We start from the raw sequence: 17,276 nt of genomic DNA on the forward strand, positions 1-17,276 counted from the left end.
CAAAGGAATCACACTTACTGGCTCACTGAAATTGTTTTCCAGTATTTTTAATGCTCGGTCATTTCATGTTATTTAAGGGCGCTAAGCATGGTACAACTGGTCTGAAAGTGACTTTTCCAGTTGTCAAATCTTAATAATACTTGATCTGTCCTGAACAGTTTGATGTATAATTTGTCAGATAATTTCAATCGGAGGTGTGAAATTTATCACTTCAGAATTAATTCATGTTCAAGAAATTATTCACCATCATTTACGATTGGACAGAGTCCCATATGGGCGTCGTAGGAATAAGTATCCCTTGTGTAGAGAAACAACTTGCAGATTTGAAAGCAAATAAATCACCAGGTCTGAATGGAGTCCCAATTTAATCTTACTGAGTACTCTACAGCATTAGCCCCTTACTTAGCCTACAGCATTAGCCCCTTACTTAGCCATTGTTTATCATGAATCTCTCACCCAGAACGAAGTCTAAAGTGACTAGAAAAAAGTGCAAGTGACTCCAGTATACAGTGTGTAAAATTTATGTTGACAAACCAGAATGACTCGAAAAATAAGCTTCACACGAAAAAATGTGTTGAATCCAGAGTTGATTATTTTCGAGGGGGACATCTGCTGGTGCTAAAATTAGCCCGCTACCCCAGCCCCCTGGGGGTTGGGACAGGAGGCAACTTTAAAATTTCAAATGGGAACCCCCATTTTTTATTGCAGAATCAAATTCTACATAAAAAACTATGTACATTTTGTCTTAAACATTTGTTTTGATTCTTGGTAGTTGGTGCTGTAATTCAAGAAAATCCATGTTCTCATTTTTGCATGGAAAATGGTTACAGATAAATAAAAAATACTTATTTACTTCGTAAATTTTGATTCACTAAAACTAAAACTCTCCCTCTCTCCCCATAGGGTGTGATTTGAGAAAGAGAAATTAGAGTTTTACAAATGCTGACCCAAATATTAATTTTTTTCTGCAGATTCGGATAAGTTTTGTTTGTTTCATGGTCATGAGGCCACACAACTTTTAATTATTTATTTTAATTTAATTATTTTAATTTTATTTTAATTTAATGAAATTATTTATTTTATTTATCCATAATCATTTTCTACCCAAAAATAAGAACATGGATTTTCTTGAATTGCAGCACTAACTACCAAGAATCTTCTTGAATTACAGCACCAACTACCAAGAATCAAAACAAATGTTTAAGACAAAATGTACATAGTTTTTATGTAGAATCTGATTCTGCAATAAAAAATGGGGGTTCCCATTTAAAATTTTAAAGCTGCCTCCCTCCCCACCCCCAGCGTCTGGGTTGGTGGACTAATTTTAGCACCAGCAGATGCCCCCCTCGAAAATAATCAACTTTGGATTCTACACATTTTTTCATGTGAAGCTTATTTTTCGAGTTATTCTGGTTTGTCAAGTTAAAATTTACACCCTGTATAAGAAGAGTAGAACAGCAGATCCCCAAACTTACAAATCAATATCCTTAACTTCCATTTGCTGCAGAGTCCTTGAACATATGCTCAGTTCAAATATAATAAACTTTCTTGAGACTTATGCTGACAAATCAGCAAGGTTTTGGAAAGCACCGCTCATGTGAACCTCAGCTTGCCATTTTCTCACATCATATACTGCGAACTATGGATGAAGGCCAACAGGCAGATGTCATATTTCTAGATTTCTTGAAGGCATTTGTCACAGTGCCCTATTGCAGGCTGTTAACGAAGGTACGAGCATACAGAATAAGTTCACAGATATGTGAGTGGCTCGGAGACATTTTAGGTAATAGAACCCAGTACATTGTCCTTGATGGTGGGTGTTCATCAGACTCTAGAACATTGTCAGGAGTGCCCCAGGGAAGTGTGATAGGACCACTGCTGTTCTCTGATGTGGTGTACTGTAAAATATCGAAGCTGAGTATTCTGTAGAAAGATAAAAGACGTCTTGGACAAAATTTCTAGTTGGTGTAATGAATGGTAGCTAGCTCTAAATGTGAAAAATGCAAGTTAACGAGGATGAGTAGGAAGAACGAGCCTTTTATTTCTGGATACAGTACTGCTAGAGTCCTACTTGACACAGCCAAGTCATTTAAATATCTGGGCATAACATTGAAAGCGATACGAAATGGAATGAGCGTGTGAGAACTGTCATAGGGAAGGCGAATGATCGATTTCAATTTATTGAGAGAATTTTAGAAAAGAGTATTCTCCTTTAATGGACACTGCATATAGGACGCTGGCGCACCTATTCTTGAGTGCTGCTCAAGTTTTTGGGATACATAGCAGGCCAGATTGAAGAAAGACATTGAAGCAATTCCAAGGCGGGCTGCTAGATTTATTACTGGTAGGTTTGAACAACACGTAAGCGTTACGGAGATGCTTTGGGGTCTCGGATGGAAATCCCTGAAGAGAAGGAGACGTTCTTTTTGAGATACACTATTGAGAAAATTTAGAGAACCAGCTTTAGAAACTGACTGCCCCACAGTTCTGCTGTTAACCAACAACATTACGCGTAGGGACCACAAAGATAAGATACGAAAAATTAGGGCTTACATGGAGGCAGATGGGTAGTCCTTTTTCCCTTGCTCTATTTGTGAGTGGAACAGGAAGTGAAGTGGCTAGAAATGGTGTAGGGTACCCTCCGCTATGCACCGCACGGTGGCTTGAGGAGTGTAGGTAGATGTATTAGTACAAATGTAATAAAATCCTGTTGTTCTGCATTGATTTACATAATTATCTCTATCTTTGGAAGCATTCAATCTAGAAGGCTATGGTTTTCACCTATTTATTCCATCATTTTATGTTCATGTTATGAGGTTGGATGCACTGTGTAAAAAGAAGTGGCAGTATTCCATATACGTTTAGTGCTTTCTAAGTGTTGTGTTGTAAAGGTAATAGATAAACTCTAAATCCTAATTGAATATATGCAGCTAAAAACATTAACTCCAACATTATTATGCAACAGCAATAAGATACAACATATGACCTACATTCTTCCACAGGTCATGAACTGATCATACCACCTAACATGATCTTTGTCCACTGGGTGCCGATTGACGGCACAAGTACTGTTAAGCTCAGGCAAAGGTACAGAGGAACGATTTAGGCACAAAAACAGCATACCATCTGCAGTGATGGGAGCTATTAAACCAGAGTATAGAGATTTAGCTCATCATGATCTTCTTTCTGAGTGTCTCCATGGTTGAACCCAAAACTTGAATGAGTCTTTCAGTAATGTCATTTGGACCTGCATATCAAGAAAATATGCTTGTAGAAATGAAAACTTATACACGACACATATTCACATTTTCGAATAATGACAACCATCAGCTTCATAATGGAATGATGACAATGAAAATTTGTGCTGGGCTGGAGCTCGAAACTGCATTTCTCTCTAACCATGAATGTGGTCGGCTTGTCATTAGGCTATCCGAGCATGACTCACGTCCAGACCCCAACTTCCATGTGTCGTCAGCCTGCACTCGTACATTCATTACGTATGCTTCCATACAGGGGAGACACTTCGCTTCAAAGTTGCTTGCCCAATGTCTGCCAGATAAATATGATATTGCAGTGCCTGTGTTGTTCATAAGTATGATTGAAAGTTCCTTTGGACATGCAAGTATGTTATCCAATACTTCTGAAAAATTTCAGGTCTCTATCTGTCAGTTTCTGGAATAATGGGTCACTAATATTGCAGTTTTAACAGTGTAGGTATGGGGCATATGTACCCCCCTTAAGGGGGCTGGCAGGTGATCAGTTACTGATGTTTCTCGGTGTTATAACAGGTCCTCTTGATAAGTAAGTATTCTTGTTCTTCTGTTGTGAATTTCACAATATACCAGGTCACAAATTAATTAGTTGCCTTGTCCATCCAGTCGTTGATTTACATTTCGTGGTCAACAATGTGATCTGAAAACTGTAACTGTTTTCTCCTCTTCCTCCTCCTCCCCCCCCCCTCCTCCTCCCCCCCCTCCTCCTCCTGATTCTTTTAAGAAATCAAGAAACCCAAATGATTTTATAAATAGAACAATTTTGGATCTCTCTCTCCTCTGCTGTAATTACTGCTTTGAATAGGGGAAAAAAGAATTAAGATTTTGTTCACTCCCTTCTGTACTCTTGTTTTGTCTGGTGGAATAAACCACCTCCTATTCTTCTGCACATTTTGACCATTTCGTTTCCTAACATTTCTATAAAGAATTTCAAATAGCAAAGGCTGAACCACATGTATGACAGACATTGGTGAAAACATTTTTACAAGGTTTGTAATTTGAAAAGCAGTAAGCTGATCACCTCTGAAACTGTTTTGAAGCAGGACTGGTGTACAGAATACCTTCTGGTGTTTTTCAAAATTACAACACACAAAAAGAATAGTCCAAATGATTTCATACTATGAGAATTTGTGGAACAATGTTGTAGCAAAAAGTTATATGATAAATGTAAAGGCCTGACATACTCCTTTGTATGCTTGGACTAGTCATTGTTTCGATAAACTTGGCCATTGGTAAATTGTCTGGTAATGTGTAAGCAAGTATCAGTATGCTTTAGTGATGTCAGAACACATCATAACGGCCTGTGAATGAGAGTGAATGGGCTAGAAGATTTAGTCTCAGAGAAATGGGTTTGTCGTACCATGACTTTCATACAGTGTGTGTTGTTAAAACAGTGATACATGGGTTGAACCATGGGGTAGAAAGTAGACATCTATATTTGTTGCTGTGGCACTGCTTCTCTGAGTGGCAAAATGTAGCATTTTCAGGCAAGAACATCATCAGCCTGTCATATAGTGATAGCTGTTATTTAAAAACTATTTCTGTGATGACTGAAGTCTGACAACCTTCATTGATGAACAGCATAACAAACACCGGGCATGATAGTTTCAGGTGTGTTGGATGCAATGTGCAGTTTTGCCTCATGTTTTGTCATATCAACAGAAACCTTATATCAGGGAGGCTTTAGTCTGAGGTGATGTTCTTTCCTCATGCAGCTCCATAAGAGAATTTCAGAAGTATCATGTGATACCATATGTAGGATGGGATATACAGGAATTGTTTGATCCTGCTTTTCTGGTATCCAAGTCCATCTGAAAAGTTACCCATGCTACATCTCTGTAATGTGGTTTGGCATCCATCAATTATAATTGATGTCTAGCGGACTAGCATACAAGCCATGAGGAGGGATGTTCAAAGGAATATACCCAGGCTCTCTGTGTTTTTGTGTGCTCCAAAATTTAGTCCCTGATGGCATCATGTAGGGGATTCATACAATACTAGATTCTTGGGGTATTAAGTTAATTTCATCTGTTTCCTTGTTGTTGTTGTTGTTGTTGTTGTTGTGGTCTTCAGTCCTGAGACTGATTTGATGCAGCTCTCCATGCTACTCTATCCTGTGCAAGCTTCATCATCTCCCAGTACCTACTGCAACCTACATCCTTCTGAATCTGCTTAGTGTATTCATCTCTTGGTCTCCCCCTACGATTTTTACCCTCCACGCTGCCCTCCAATACTAAATTGGTGATCCCTTGATGCCTCAGAACATGTCCTACCAACCGATCCCTTCTTCTGGTCAAGTTGTGCCACAAACTTCTCTTCTCCCCAATCCTATTCAATACTTCCTCATTAGTTATGTGATCTACCCATGTAATCTTCAGCATTCTTCTGTAGCACCACATTTCGAAAGCTATTCTCTTCTTGTCCAAACTATTTACCGTCCATGTTTCACTTCCATACATGGCTACACTCCATACAAATACTTTCAGAAATGACTTCCTGACACTTAAATCTAACCTGGATGTTAACAAATTCCTCTTCTTCAGAAACGCTTTCCTTGCCATTGCCAGTCTACATTTTATATCCTCTCTACTTCGACCATCATCAGTTATTTTGCTCCCCAAATAGCAAAACTCCTTTACTACTTTAAGTGACTCATTTCTTAATCTAATTCCCTCAGCATCACCAGACTTAATTCGACTACATTCCATTATCCTCGTTTTGCTTTTGTTGATGTTCATCTTATATCCTCCTTTCAAGACACTGTCAGTTCCGTTCAACTGCTCTTCCAGGTCCTTTGCTGTCTCTGACAGAATTACAATGTCATCGGCAAACCTCAAGGTTTTTATTTCTTCTCCATGGATTTTAATACCTACTCCGAATTTTTCTTTTGTTTCCTTTACTGCTTGCTCAATATACAGATTGAATAACATCGGGCAGAGGCTACAACCCTGTCTTACTCCCTTCCCAACCACTGCTTCCCTTTCATGTCCCTCGACTCTTATAACTGCCATCTGGTTTCTGTACAAATTGTAAATAGCCTTTGGCTCGCTGTATTTTACCCCTGCCACCTTTAGAATTTGAAAGAGAGTATTCTAGTTAACATTGTCAAAAGCTTTCTCTAAGTCTACAAATGCTAGAAACGTAGGTTTACCTTTCCTTAATCTTTCTTCTAAGATAAGTCGTAAGGTCAGTATTGCCTCACATGTTCCAGTATTTCTACGGAATCCAAACTGATCTTCCCCGAGGTTGGCTTCTACTAGTTTTTCCATTCGTCTGTAAAGAATTCGTGTTAGTACTTTGCAGCTGTGACTTATTAAACTGATTGTTCGGTAATTTTCCCATCTGTCAACACCTGCTTTCTTTGGGATTGGAATTATTATATTCTTCTTGAAGTCTGAGGGTATTTCGCCTGTTTCATACATCTTGCTCACCAGATGGTAGAGTTTTGTCAGGACTGGCGCTCCAAAGGCCGTCAGTAGTTCCAATGGAATGTTGTCTACTCCGGGGGCCTTGTTTGGACTCAGGTCTTTCAGTGCTCTGTCAAACTCTTCATGCAGTATCATATCTCCCATTTCATCTTCATCTACATCCTCCTCCATCTCCACAATATTGTCCTCAAGTACATCGCATTTGTATAGACCCTCTATATACTCCTTCCACCTTTCTGCTTTCCCTTCTTTGCTTAGAACTGGGTTTCCATCTGAGCTCTTGAAGTTCATACAAGTGGTTCTCTTCTCTCCAAAGGTCTCTTTAATTTTCCTGTAGGCAGTATCTATCTTACCCCTAGTGAGATAAGCCTCTACATCCTTACATTTGTCCTCTAGCCACGCCTGCTTAGCCATTTTGCACTTCCTGTCGATCTCATTTTTGAGACGTTTGTATTCCTTCTTAGTGTTGCTATTTTCACTCAGATTCATGTGTTTATGATCTGTGAATGTGACGTTTAATTTTCTGAGTGCTTTGAATCAGGAGTTTTAAGAAAAAAATTTTCTTTGCTGGCAGTTTTCATCCCTGTTTTAGTTGGAACTGCATATAATGTGTTTCAGTAGATGTAACTGACACCAACTGTACAATTTCTTGTATATAGCCCTTCAATTCCCATATTGTATCACACGATTTTAATTTTATTGTGATTCCTTTCAGGTTGTATGACTGGCAGACAATGAACAGAAAGGATGTGCGGGACATCATCAAGGGCCAAGCTGCAAATACGCAACTGGAATTTGAGCAGAGGACTAAAGAAGTCATTGTCCAGTTTGCAGAACAGGTTTGTTGATGCTTCACACTATTCTGCAAAAGGGTGGCATCAATTTAGATTTTCTGGCAGTATCTACACCAGTGAATGAGAACACAATTTCCCACAGTGAGATAGAATGCTGCCTGGTGTTGTGGTCACATGACACAGGAAGGAAAATATATAGTTGAGCAGGGGAATCATGCTAGTAATGATGCAGACCACAACTGGGAAAATCCACAGACATAAGCAAATTTGACAAAAAGCAAATTGTTATGACACCTGCACCTGAGAACAAGCTTCTCAGAAGTGTTCACGTGCTGTTGTGGGGTGTATGTGCAAGGGGTGAATGTCAGTGAAACCAAGAGTAAACAAAAAGTTGTTGGATGTCAATATTTTGTCAAGGAACATTGTGGAGAGTGGCCTGCTGTATACAGCAGGATAGGTGGCGATCTATGATAGATCTGAGAGTGTACATAAGTGGTGGACATTGTTGAACATGGGGTTTCACTGCATACAATCACTATTTTTCCTATGTTGACCCAACAACTTTGTCAATTAAATTTACAGTGGACGTGGGTCATTGAGATTGCACCAGTCAGCGTAAACAAGTTGCCTGGGCAGATTAGTAATGTTTGTTTTTACGCTGGGTGGATGTAGTGTCCAAATGCATTGTCATCGAAGTGAGTGGCTGCTTGAAACATGCACCACACCATGGACACAGGGCAGTAGGAACAGTGTTGTGCTGTGGACCTGGCAGTTATTGGCAGGCACACAGGTCTGTGGCTATTTAAATGCTAACATCTTGCTTAGGATGACATAGAATTTCAGGTCGCAAGAGCACAAAGAACAATCAGAGGGAGCAAAAGGTGGTCAGAACAGGTGGTTTTAGACTTGTTAAAATGCTGCATTAGCTCCAAGAAAGTATTGGAATCCTATAGGGGTGTTTCATCAAACATAGAAGCGCATTTTCCCCATATCAAATCTATCTGATGGATTGAAAACAAAGGTCTAGATGTGGGTTGTAAGCAGTTTCCCACATCTCGTTAGATGAATACTGGGCTGGTACTCATGTACTGCCTCAGTTACTGGATTCAAAGATGTTCTCTTACTTTGATGAGGTACACACATTCTGTCCCAAGGGGGAACATGATAGGAATGGCATTCAGACACCCTCTGTCACTAACATTACCACATCCAGAACAATATGCCAACCCTGTGATACACAGGATAAGGCCAGAAAAGGAAGGTACCAGGTTGCCAATAACTAAGTACTCAGACAGGGCTATAATAAGACAACTCCTGATAACATCTTGGCAGTGTGCTCTTCTTTTTTCTAGTCTGTACAATAGAAACACAGGTACCAATCTTCCAATCCAGTTGAGTACTATTGGAGGAAGACAGGTGAAAATTTTTTTTTTCCAACAACACTGCGGGATGTAACTGGCCTTCCCCCATACAGGACTCTGAATTTGACATTTGAGGCTCACAATAATACTGCTAGATGCAATGAAATCCATGCAGTGTGTTGCAGCATCTAAGAAATGAGACTGTAACAGTTTCTTCGTAGATAGCTAAGGAATGTTCATTGTGCTGCTGGTCAAGGCCGTGGAATGTGCAGTCAACATCTGGATTTCTTAGAATCAGGAAGCTACTCAATTACTTTCAGTGTTGGTTCGGGAGCTATCACTTGCTATTGATAACTTACTATTGCTGGAAACAGTATTCACACCGACATCTTACAGGTATATAACACTCGGGAAGCAAAACATCCCCAAACAGTTACACAAAAAGGGGTTCGAGAAACAACTTCCCACACTTCCAGTACTCTTGTAGTCCTTTTTCAGGTATCAAGATGGTGACACTTTATGAAGTACGTATGAGTAAGAGAATGGGAGACACTCAAGGATCAGTTTTAAGTATTACAAATGTAATTTTCTGTTTTCTGCCTCCCTCTCAGCATTGCAGCAGACATGTGTTAGTTGCAGGTGGTGATAAGGTGGTTGGAGGAATGAGAAAAAACTACCATTTATAAACTATGCGTGTTGCCTAATCATTCTTACAACTTTATTGGCCAATCGGTACTTCCAATGAGCTACATAGTTCTCAGTTTCAAGGAAGTTGTGAGGGCTTCTGGAGCTCACTTTTGACAAGAAGTGGACAAAGTTGCCACCACTACACCTTTCTAGGGTCAAAGATCTGAAAACATTAAATACCCTCACGGTGCTCTACTTACAGGTCTTGGACACCTTTATAGTACTGTTTCATGCAATCTCAACTGAATTAAAACACCAAGTTTCCAGGTCTGCAGTACCAGCATAGCTAAAGATTATTAATGTTGCCTGTTAAGAGGTGGTTTGGCTGCACTAATGCAGTCTTACCTCTGTGCCAAGGATTGTGAGCTGCCATTAGTGAACTGGCTACGACTCCACAGGCTGTATCAGTCAAGTCATGTGTATTCCAATAATTAAACATCTTCCTGTAGAAATAGATTTTTCAAATTATCCTTCTGCTAAAAAGTCAGTAATGATCTGCACAAATCACGAGCTAATGATACTTCGTGTCATCCAAATATCGTGCCTTATATAGGAGTGGAGCCAACTTTAGTAAATTATAGAACAAAAAATTATTGTACATTTCCATTTGCAAAGAAAGCATGGTACTCTATATTTTTTGTTCAGACTATCCTTTCATTTGGCATCACAGTTGTCACCCCCCACCCCCAGGGGGCTCATCACTCTTTGGTGGGTTCGTGCTTGGCTACCATGGGGCCCCAGCCATTGCAGCATTTTTTCCCTTCTGTGCTGCATGTCTATCCTCTTGCTATTCTTTTTTCCTTCCCTTGGGGAACATGTCTGGGATGTTATTGGAATGTTCTGCATTGTCTGTCGCTGAGGTATGAACAGTCTCGTCTTTGTTTTTCGCTGTCTTTTCCTTTCTTTGTTCCTCTGCTTTTGCGTTTTAGGTCCCTCTTTTTTGTCTTCCTCCCTGTGCACTCCTGAAGGCTGGCACATGCATCCGACACATAACAGGCAACTGGGTAACGCGTAAATCCCAGTCGTGGGTTGACAGGTAGGGTTCGCCCGTATCCCCTCGTACAGGCCAGGCTCAGGGAGAGGTGATTGTCTCAGCTGCAACCTTCTCAAATTGCCGATTGGTTCCTCTGTCAGGTGCTCGGGTGGTGTGACCTGAGGTGTTAACAATCACCTAAGGCAGGTGCGCTCCCTTGTGAGGGGAGCCCCCACTTGGAAGGAGTGCGTCATTGGAGACACTGGCAATCATGGGGGATTTTCTCGCAGTGAACCACTCATCTTTCCAATATACATCTATGAAACGTAAACGTAATGGGGCTAATGATTCCAAGACCATTCCCACTGCACCACGGTTCCTCGTGGTCTCACTTACTGAAAATGGTCAGTCCTTCACCATGGTCAATCCCTTTATTATTCAGAAAGGTGTTGATGCAATTGCCGGCCCTGTGAAATTCTGCTCTCGTTTACAGAATGGCACTTTACTTTTGGAGACTGCTTGTGATTCTCAAGCAGAAAAACTGCTTGCTGCCTTGCTTCTCCATGGCCACCCTGTTCGTGTTGAGGCCCATAGAACTTTGAATTCTTCCCGTGGTGTAATTTACACAAGGCTGCTCGATGGTCTAACTGAGGCTGAAATCCAGTCTTTCCTCTCTAAACAGGGTGTCATATCTGTCCATTGTGTAATGAAAATGGTAGATTCCTCGTTAATGCCGACCCGCACTCATTTCCTTACCTTTGATAGAGTGGTGCTGCCGTCAAAGATGCTATTAAATTATCACAGTCCAGCTGTACATTCCAAACTCAATGCGCTGCTACCAGTGTCATCGTTTCAATCACACTAGAACGTCTTGTTGACACCAACCTGTGGTAGGGATGCACACAAGGGTGATTGTCCATCTCCTCCTCCCCGCTGTATCGACTGCAATGGCGGCCATGACGCCTCCTCTCAGGATTTTCCTGTGTCTCTTGATGAGCGAGCTGTCAAAGAGATCCGGATAAAGGAAAAAGTGCATTACACAGTAGCTCGCAAGCTACTGGCTAGTCACAAACCCTGTGTTCTCCTGTCTGGCACCTATAGTTCTGTTCCTATTACTCCTCGCTCCATGAAGAACATGACCACACAGACATGTGACCTCAAATTCAGCTCTGAGGTTGTGAAATCGCCCAGTGTCACGGTAGCATCACCATCCCCCCTGTCCAGCTGTGCAACAAACTGTCAAACTCTCGCCTCAAGGGGCGAAGCCACCAACTAAACAACCAGTGATCTGGAAATGACATAAGGAGATCTCCTGTGAAGACTTCCTCCATCCCTCCAGCCAAACAGCTGAGTCTTCCTCTAACCAGAAAGGCTCGAAGAAATCCACCAAAGGCAAACTGTGTTCTCCTTCGCTGACTCAAAGGTCCTCCTAGACAGTGTCTCCCTGTGGTACATTAGTTCGGCCGGCATCTGTATCGCCGGTGCGCACCACCAACCGTTTTTCAATGTTGGACTCCACAGGCCAACCGCACAAGCAAGCCGATGCTTCTGTGCACCCTATGGAGCGGGTTCCTTCTGCTTCTGTGCCCTGTAGTAGCGACTTTACACCAGCTGTCTTTCTCATCATGGCTGTCCTCCAGTGAAACATTCATGGCCTTTGGTCCCACAAAGAGGATTTTCAGCTGCTTTTAGCTTCACAGCATCCCCTTATACGCTGCCTTCAGGAAACGAAATTGCGCCCTCACGACCCCTTTGAGCTTTCACATGACTTACTGATTCGTTTTGAACTTCCCCCTGAGGTCGGCATTCCATTCCACAGGGGTCGTCATGCTGCTCATTACAGGATGACATTCATAGTCAACCCATCTCCCTGACTACCCATCTTCAAGGTGTTGCAGTTCGACTTTTCCTTCCCCACCTGACTTTTTTCCTCTGTACCGTTTATGTCCTTATGTCCTTCCGTCATTCGATATCACCAGGGCAGACTTCCTTCAGCTTGTTGGACAGCTGCCTCCCCCATGTTTGCTACTCGGTGAGTTTCATGCGCATCATCCACTTTGGGTTCTCCCAGGACCTGTCAGAGTGGTGGTGCCCTATTGGCTGACGTTCTTAACCAACTTAGCCTCTTCTGCCTTAACATTGGAGCACCCACTTTCCTTTTCGACTGATCGCACACCTATTCCCATTTGGACCTATCCTTCTGCTCTGCCCAGCTTGCCCATTGTCTTGAGTGATCTGTTCTTTCTGACACCTACTTGAATGCCCATTTACCATGTGCTATCCGTTTGCTGACTCATACCCCATCCACGTGCACACCCAAGTGGTAGCTTACTATGGCTGACTGGCAGCTTTACTCCTCCCTGGCGACCTTTGAAGAAAAAGATTTCCCCAGTTGTGATGCCCAGGAGGAATGTCTCACAAACATTATCCTTACTGCTGCAGAACGTTCCATTCCTCACACTTCCTCTTTACTTCGTTGTGTCGCAGACCCTTGGTGAACTAAGGCATGCTGCGACGCAATTCGCTCATGCAGAGGTGCTCTCTGCATTTTCAACTGGCATCCTATGACAGCCAACTGCATTCATTATAAACAAATCCGTGCAAAATGCCATCGTGCTCTTCAGGATAGCAAAAGAGCTAGCTGAATTTCATTCACTAGTTCTTTTAACAGTTCCATCCCTTCCTTTGTTGTATGGGCCAACCTCCGACAGCTCTCTGGGACCGAGATCCAATCTCCAATTTCTGGCCTGGCAATAGCAGATGAGTTATTGTGGACCCTATTGCTATCTCAAATACCTTGGGCCACCATTTTGCGGAAGTTTTGAGCTCTTCCCTCTATCACCGTGCCTTCCTCCATTGGAAACGAGAGGAGGCGGCTCAGACGATACCCTTCTCCTCTCCAAATCATGAGTGCTACAATGCCGCCTTTACTATGAGGAAGCTAGATCAAGCTCTCAGTTCATCCCAATCCTCCATCCTAGGGCCAGATACCATCCACATTCAGATGTTGCAGTACCTTTCTCTTGCGGGCAAGCACTTTCTGCTTAATGTGTACAAATGCATTTGGGCAGAGGGCACATTTCCCGGGTGCTGGTGTGCAGCCACCGTCATAACCATACCTAAGCCCAGTAAGGACAAAAACCTTCCTTCTAGCTACTGCCCCTTTTCTCTTACCAGCTGCGTTTGCAAGGTGACGGAACATGTGATTCATGCCCAGCTGGTACTGGTGGCTTGAGTCTCGCAATTTACTGACGAATGCACAGTGTGGATGTAGAGGTTGGCGTTCAACAGTTGACCATCTCATTACTTTGTCTACCCATGTCATGAATGATTTTCTGTGGAAATCCCAGGGTGGCCGTGTTTTTCGATTTTGAGAAGGCCTAAGACACCTGCTGGAGAACTGGTATCCTCCATACTCTTTACACGTGGGGTTTTGGTGGCTGCCTGCCCTGTTCCCTTCAAGCATTTTTAAAAGATCGAATATACAAGGTGCTTGTGGGTTTTGCCTTGTCGGACACCTTCATCCAGGAAAACAGTGTGTTTCAGGGTTCCGTCCTGAGCGTCGTCCTCTTTGCTATCTCCATTAACCCTACAATGGCGTGTCTCCTGTCAGGCATCTCCGGCTCCCTTTTTGTTGATGATTTTGCCATCTATTGCAGTTCTCTGTGGAAGTGTCTCACTGAGTGGCATCTTCAGTAATTCCCTGATCATCTTTGCTCCTGGAGCATCGATAGTGGCTTTCGCTTTTCCACTGACAAAACCATCTGTGTAAATTTCTGGCATCGCTAGTGGTTTCTCCCGCCATCTTTACATCTTGGGCCTGTTGTTCTTCCATTTGTTGAAACTATGAAATTCCTGGGGCTTATGCTCGATAGGAAACACTCTTGGTCCTCCCATGTGTCACACCTGTCAGCCCACTGTACACGGTTCCTCAGTGTCCTAACTCGATGGTATTTCCTGGGGTACCGATTGAACCACACTCCATTGTTTGTACTGGTCCCTTGTATGTTCAAAACTTGACTATGAGTGCTTTGTTTATGCATCTGCACACCCATCCCTCTTATGCTGTCTCAGTGCTATCCACCATTGTGGAATCTGTTTGGCCACGGGCGCCTTTTACACTAGCCCAGTTGAGAGCCTGTATGCTGAAGCTGCTGAACTACCACTGTCCTACTGCCATGACTTTCTCCTCAGCAGGTATGCATGCCATTTGCCTGCCATGTGTGGCCACCCATCCCATGCCTCCTCCTTCGATGACTCTTTTGATTGCCAGTATGGGGCACGTCCCTCTTCTCTGTTACCTTATGGAATCCGCTTTCGGCACTTTATACGGCAGCTTAACTTCACACTACATGCAACTTTCCTGGTTTGTGTGAACTTTTCACCACCTTGGCTTCGTGAATTGGCCCAAGTTAACCATGGTATTCATTCGCTTCCTAAGTACACTACTCCAGCCTTGGTCTATCACCTTCAGTTTCACGACCTTCACACGGAACTTTGCAATAGTACCTTTGTATACACTGATGGCTTTCGCACTGACCGTGGAGTCAGGTGTGCCTTCGTCATTGGCACCAATATTGGCTTCCGGCACATTGCTCAGTATTTACAGCCGAGCACTTTGCCTTGTATCAGGCCATGGAATACATCTGGCGACACAGCCTTTTCAATTGTGTTCTCTGCTCAGACTCACTCAGTGCCCCTCAAAGTCTGTATGCACTGTACACTGCCCATCCCTCAGTGCAGCGGGTCCAGGAAAAATGTCACTTATTCACTCTTGGTGGAGCCAGTGTGATGTTTCTGTTGGTTCCTGGCCATGTCGGTGTGCCAGGAAACGAGGCTGATGACGCTGCTGCCAAGGCTGCAGTCCTCGTACCTCAGCCTGCGAGTACCTATGTTCCCTCCAATGATCTGTCTGTCTCCGCCTGTCAGGTGGTGGTGGCCCTTTGGCATCGCCAATGGTCCTCCTTCATGGGAATAAGCTCCGGCTTATTAAGCCTTTCCCAGTGGCTTGGACGACCTCCACTTGGCCCTCCCACCGGGAGGAGGTCATTTTAATTAGGTTGCGTTTTGGGCACTGCCTTTTTGAACTATCGCCATTTGCTACATGGCACTGCCCCACCACGTTGTATACATTGCGCCCAAGTTTTAACTGTCCACCACTTCATGATGGAATGCCCATTTTTTAACTGTTTATGTTCCCACTTGGGTGTGCAGTCTGATTTGTTGGCCATTTTAGCAAATGACACACGAGCTGTTGACTGCGTTTTACTTTTTATCTGCCAAAGCAAAGCAAAGCAAAACTAAATTTTAGTTTTGGAGCTCTGTTTGTATATGGTGTCCTTTTTAGCCCTCTTTCCATGTGCCTGTTGTTAGTTGTCTTCTATTATGTCAATTGGGACTGACGTATAGTCGTTTTTTAACTTCTCTCTGTCTTTGTATTCCCTAGTTTTGACTTGGGCACGTATGACCCCTAGTTGTTTTTTGTGCCCTAAAGCAAAACAAAACCAAAACCAAACAGTTGTATGCCTGTCTGCACTTACAATCATTCTCAGATAGTATTCTTAATGATCAGTTTAGCAAATGAATTCTGTTTTATTAAAGTGAGGTACTCTTGTTCTTGAGAAAATTGGAGCAGATGAACTCATTAAAATTATGAAATCACTCGGCCTCTTCAAAACATTTAAGTGTCTTGCAAGTTGTCTAATGCCTGTGCCCAACAGAGAAACCAGTCCAGTCCATCCAGCACCGCATCTTCCAACTATAGCATATAGGGAAGGAGATGATGGTAAGCTGGATTCGAGGGTGTACAAAATATAAGGGAAATGCATGGACACATACAGCAGCCTAGGAGGCATCCACAACATCTTTAGTAACACAGTGTGCCATCCCCCTTGTGCAGTTTCCTCATTGAGATGGACACCACTGAATCAGTGGGAAGAGAAATGGTTGGAAGTGAGGGATAATAAGCTGGAGTTGATGTAACTTGTGGTAATCCTTGCAGCTACAAAGGTGACATGACGTGCTCTTAGTGTGCTCAAAAATTGGTTACTGGTGTGTGATGCATAGATTTGTTCTTTGTGCATTCATTACCTGTGGTTTATGAATATATGTATGCTACACTTCAGAAGACTGTGCCCAATTTGCACATCAGTGGAGAGGCCATAATTAGGCTAGGGGGTTCTCTACTGTAGGCAATGACACACAAGGTATCAGTCATAGCCAAACTTTGCAGATGGCATTGGTAAGGAACAGGCAGCATGGTTCACAAGTTGGTTTGATGAACCAACCCTATTACTTTCTAACATTTCTCGAGTTATTTATAGCAATTTTGTGCACTTTGTTATACAATTTTACTTAGTTATGTACAGTCATGTGCAACTATTTACTCACCTACAACATCTGCAACTATTTGTTCACCTACAACATCTGCAACTATTTGTTCACCTACAGCATCCAGTAGATGATTTCCACTATCAGCAACACAGTGCATAACTCTCAGATTGTATCAGAATAGATTGAGAAATAGTCTACATTATTAGTGTGAGATTGAGAAATAGTCTACGTGATTAGTGTGGATGTATGGTTTCCCATGTCATGTTTCCTAATCCTATTGAACATATACGAGACGCCATAAATATCTTGGTTCTAGCTTTGACCAATCTTCTTGAGTTGTGGGCTGCTGTTGAGCAGTCATGGATTTGGATGGCTCCCCATTGCTTCAAGTGGCTCTTGTAATTCATACCACAACCTATTGCTGCAAC

General features: G+C 42.6%; 1 protein-coding gene across 2 annotated transcripts in view; it reads left to right on the plus strand.

Moving 5' to 3' along the window:
• LOC124790017 (eukaryotic translation initiation factor 5B) overlaps positions 1-17,276 on the plus strand; it is a 434,617-nt gene that overhangs the window by 149,693 nt on the left and 267,648 nt on the right. For both annotated transcript variants that reach the window (XM_047257568.1, XM_047257567.1), the window contains exon 12: positions 7,416-7,539. In XM_047257568.1, the coding sequence (XP_047113524.1) occupies positions 7,416-7,539 (124 nt within the window). The remainder of the gene's footprint in view (positions 1-7,415; positions 7,540-17,276) is intronic.

Source organism: Schistocerca piceifrons, chromosome 3 (genome assembly GCF_021461385.2).
Source record: "Schistocerca piceifrons isolate TAMUIC-IGC-003096 chromosome 3, iqSchPice1.1, whole genome shotgun sequence".
Lineage (NCBI taxonomy): Eukaryota > Metazoa > Arthropoda > Insecta > Orthoptera > Acrididae > Schistocerca > Schistocerca piceifrons.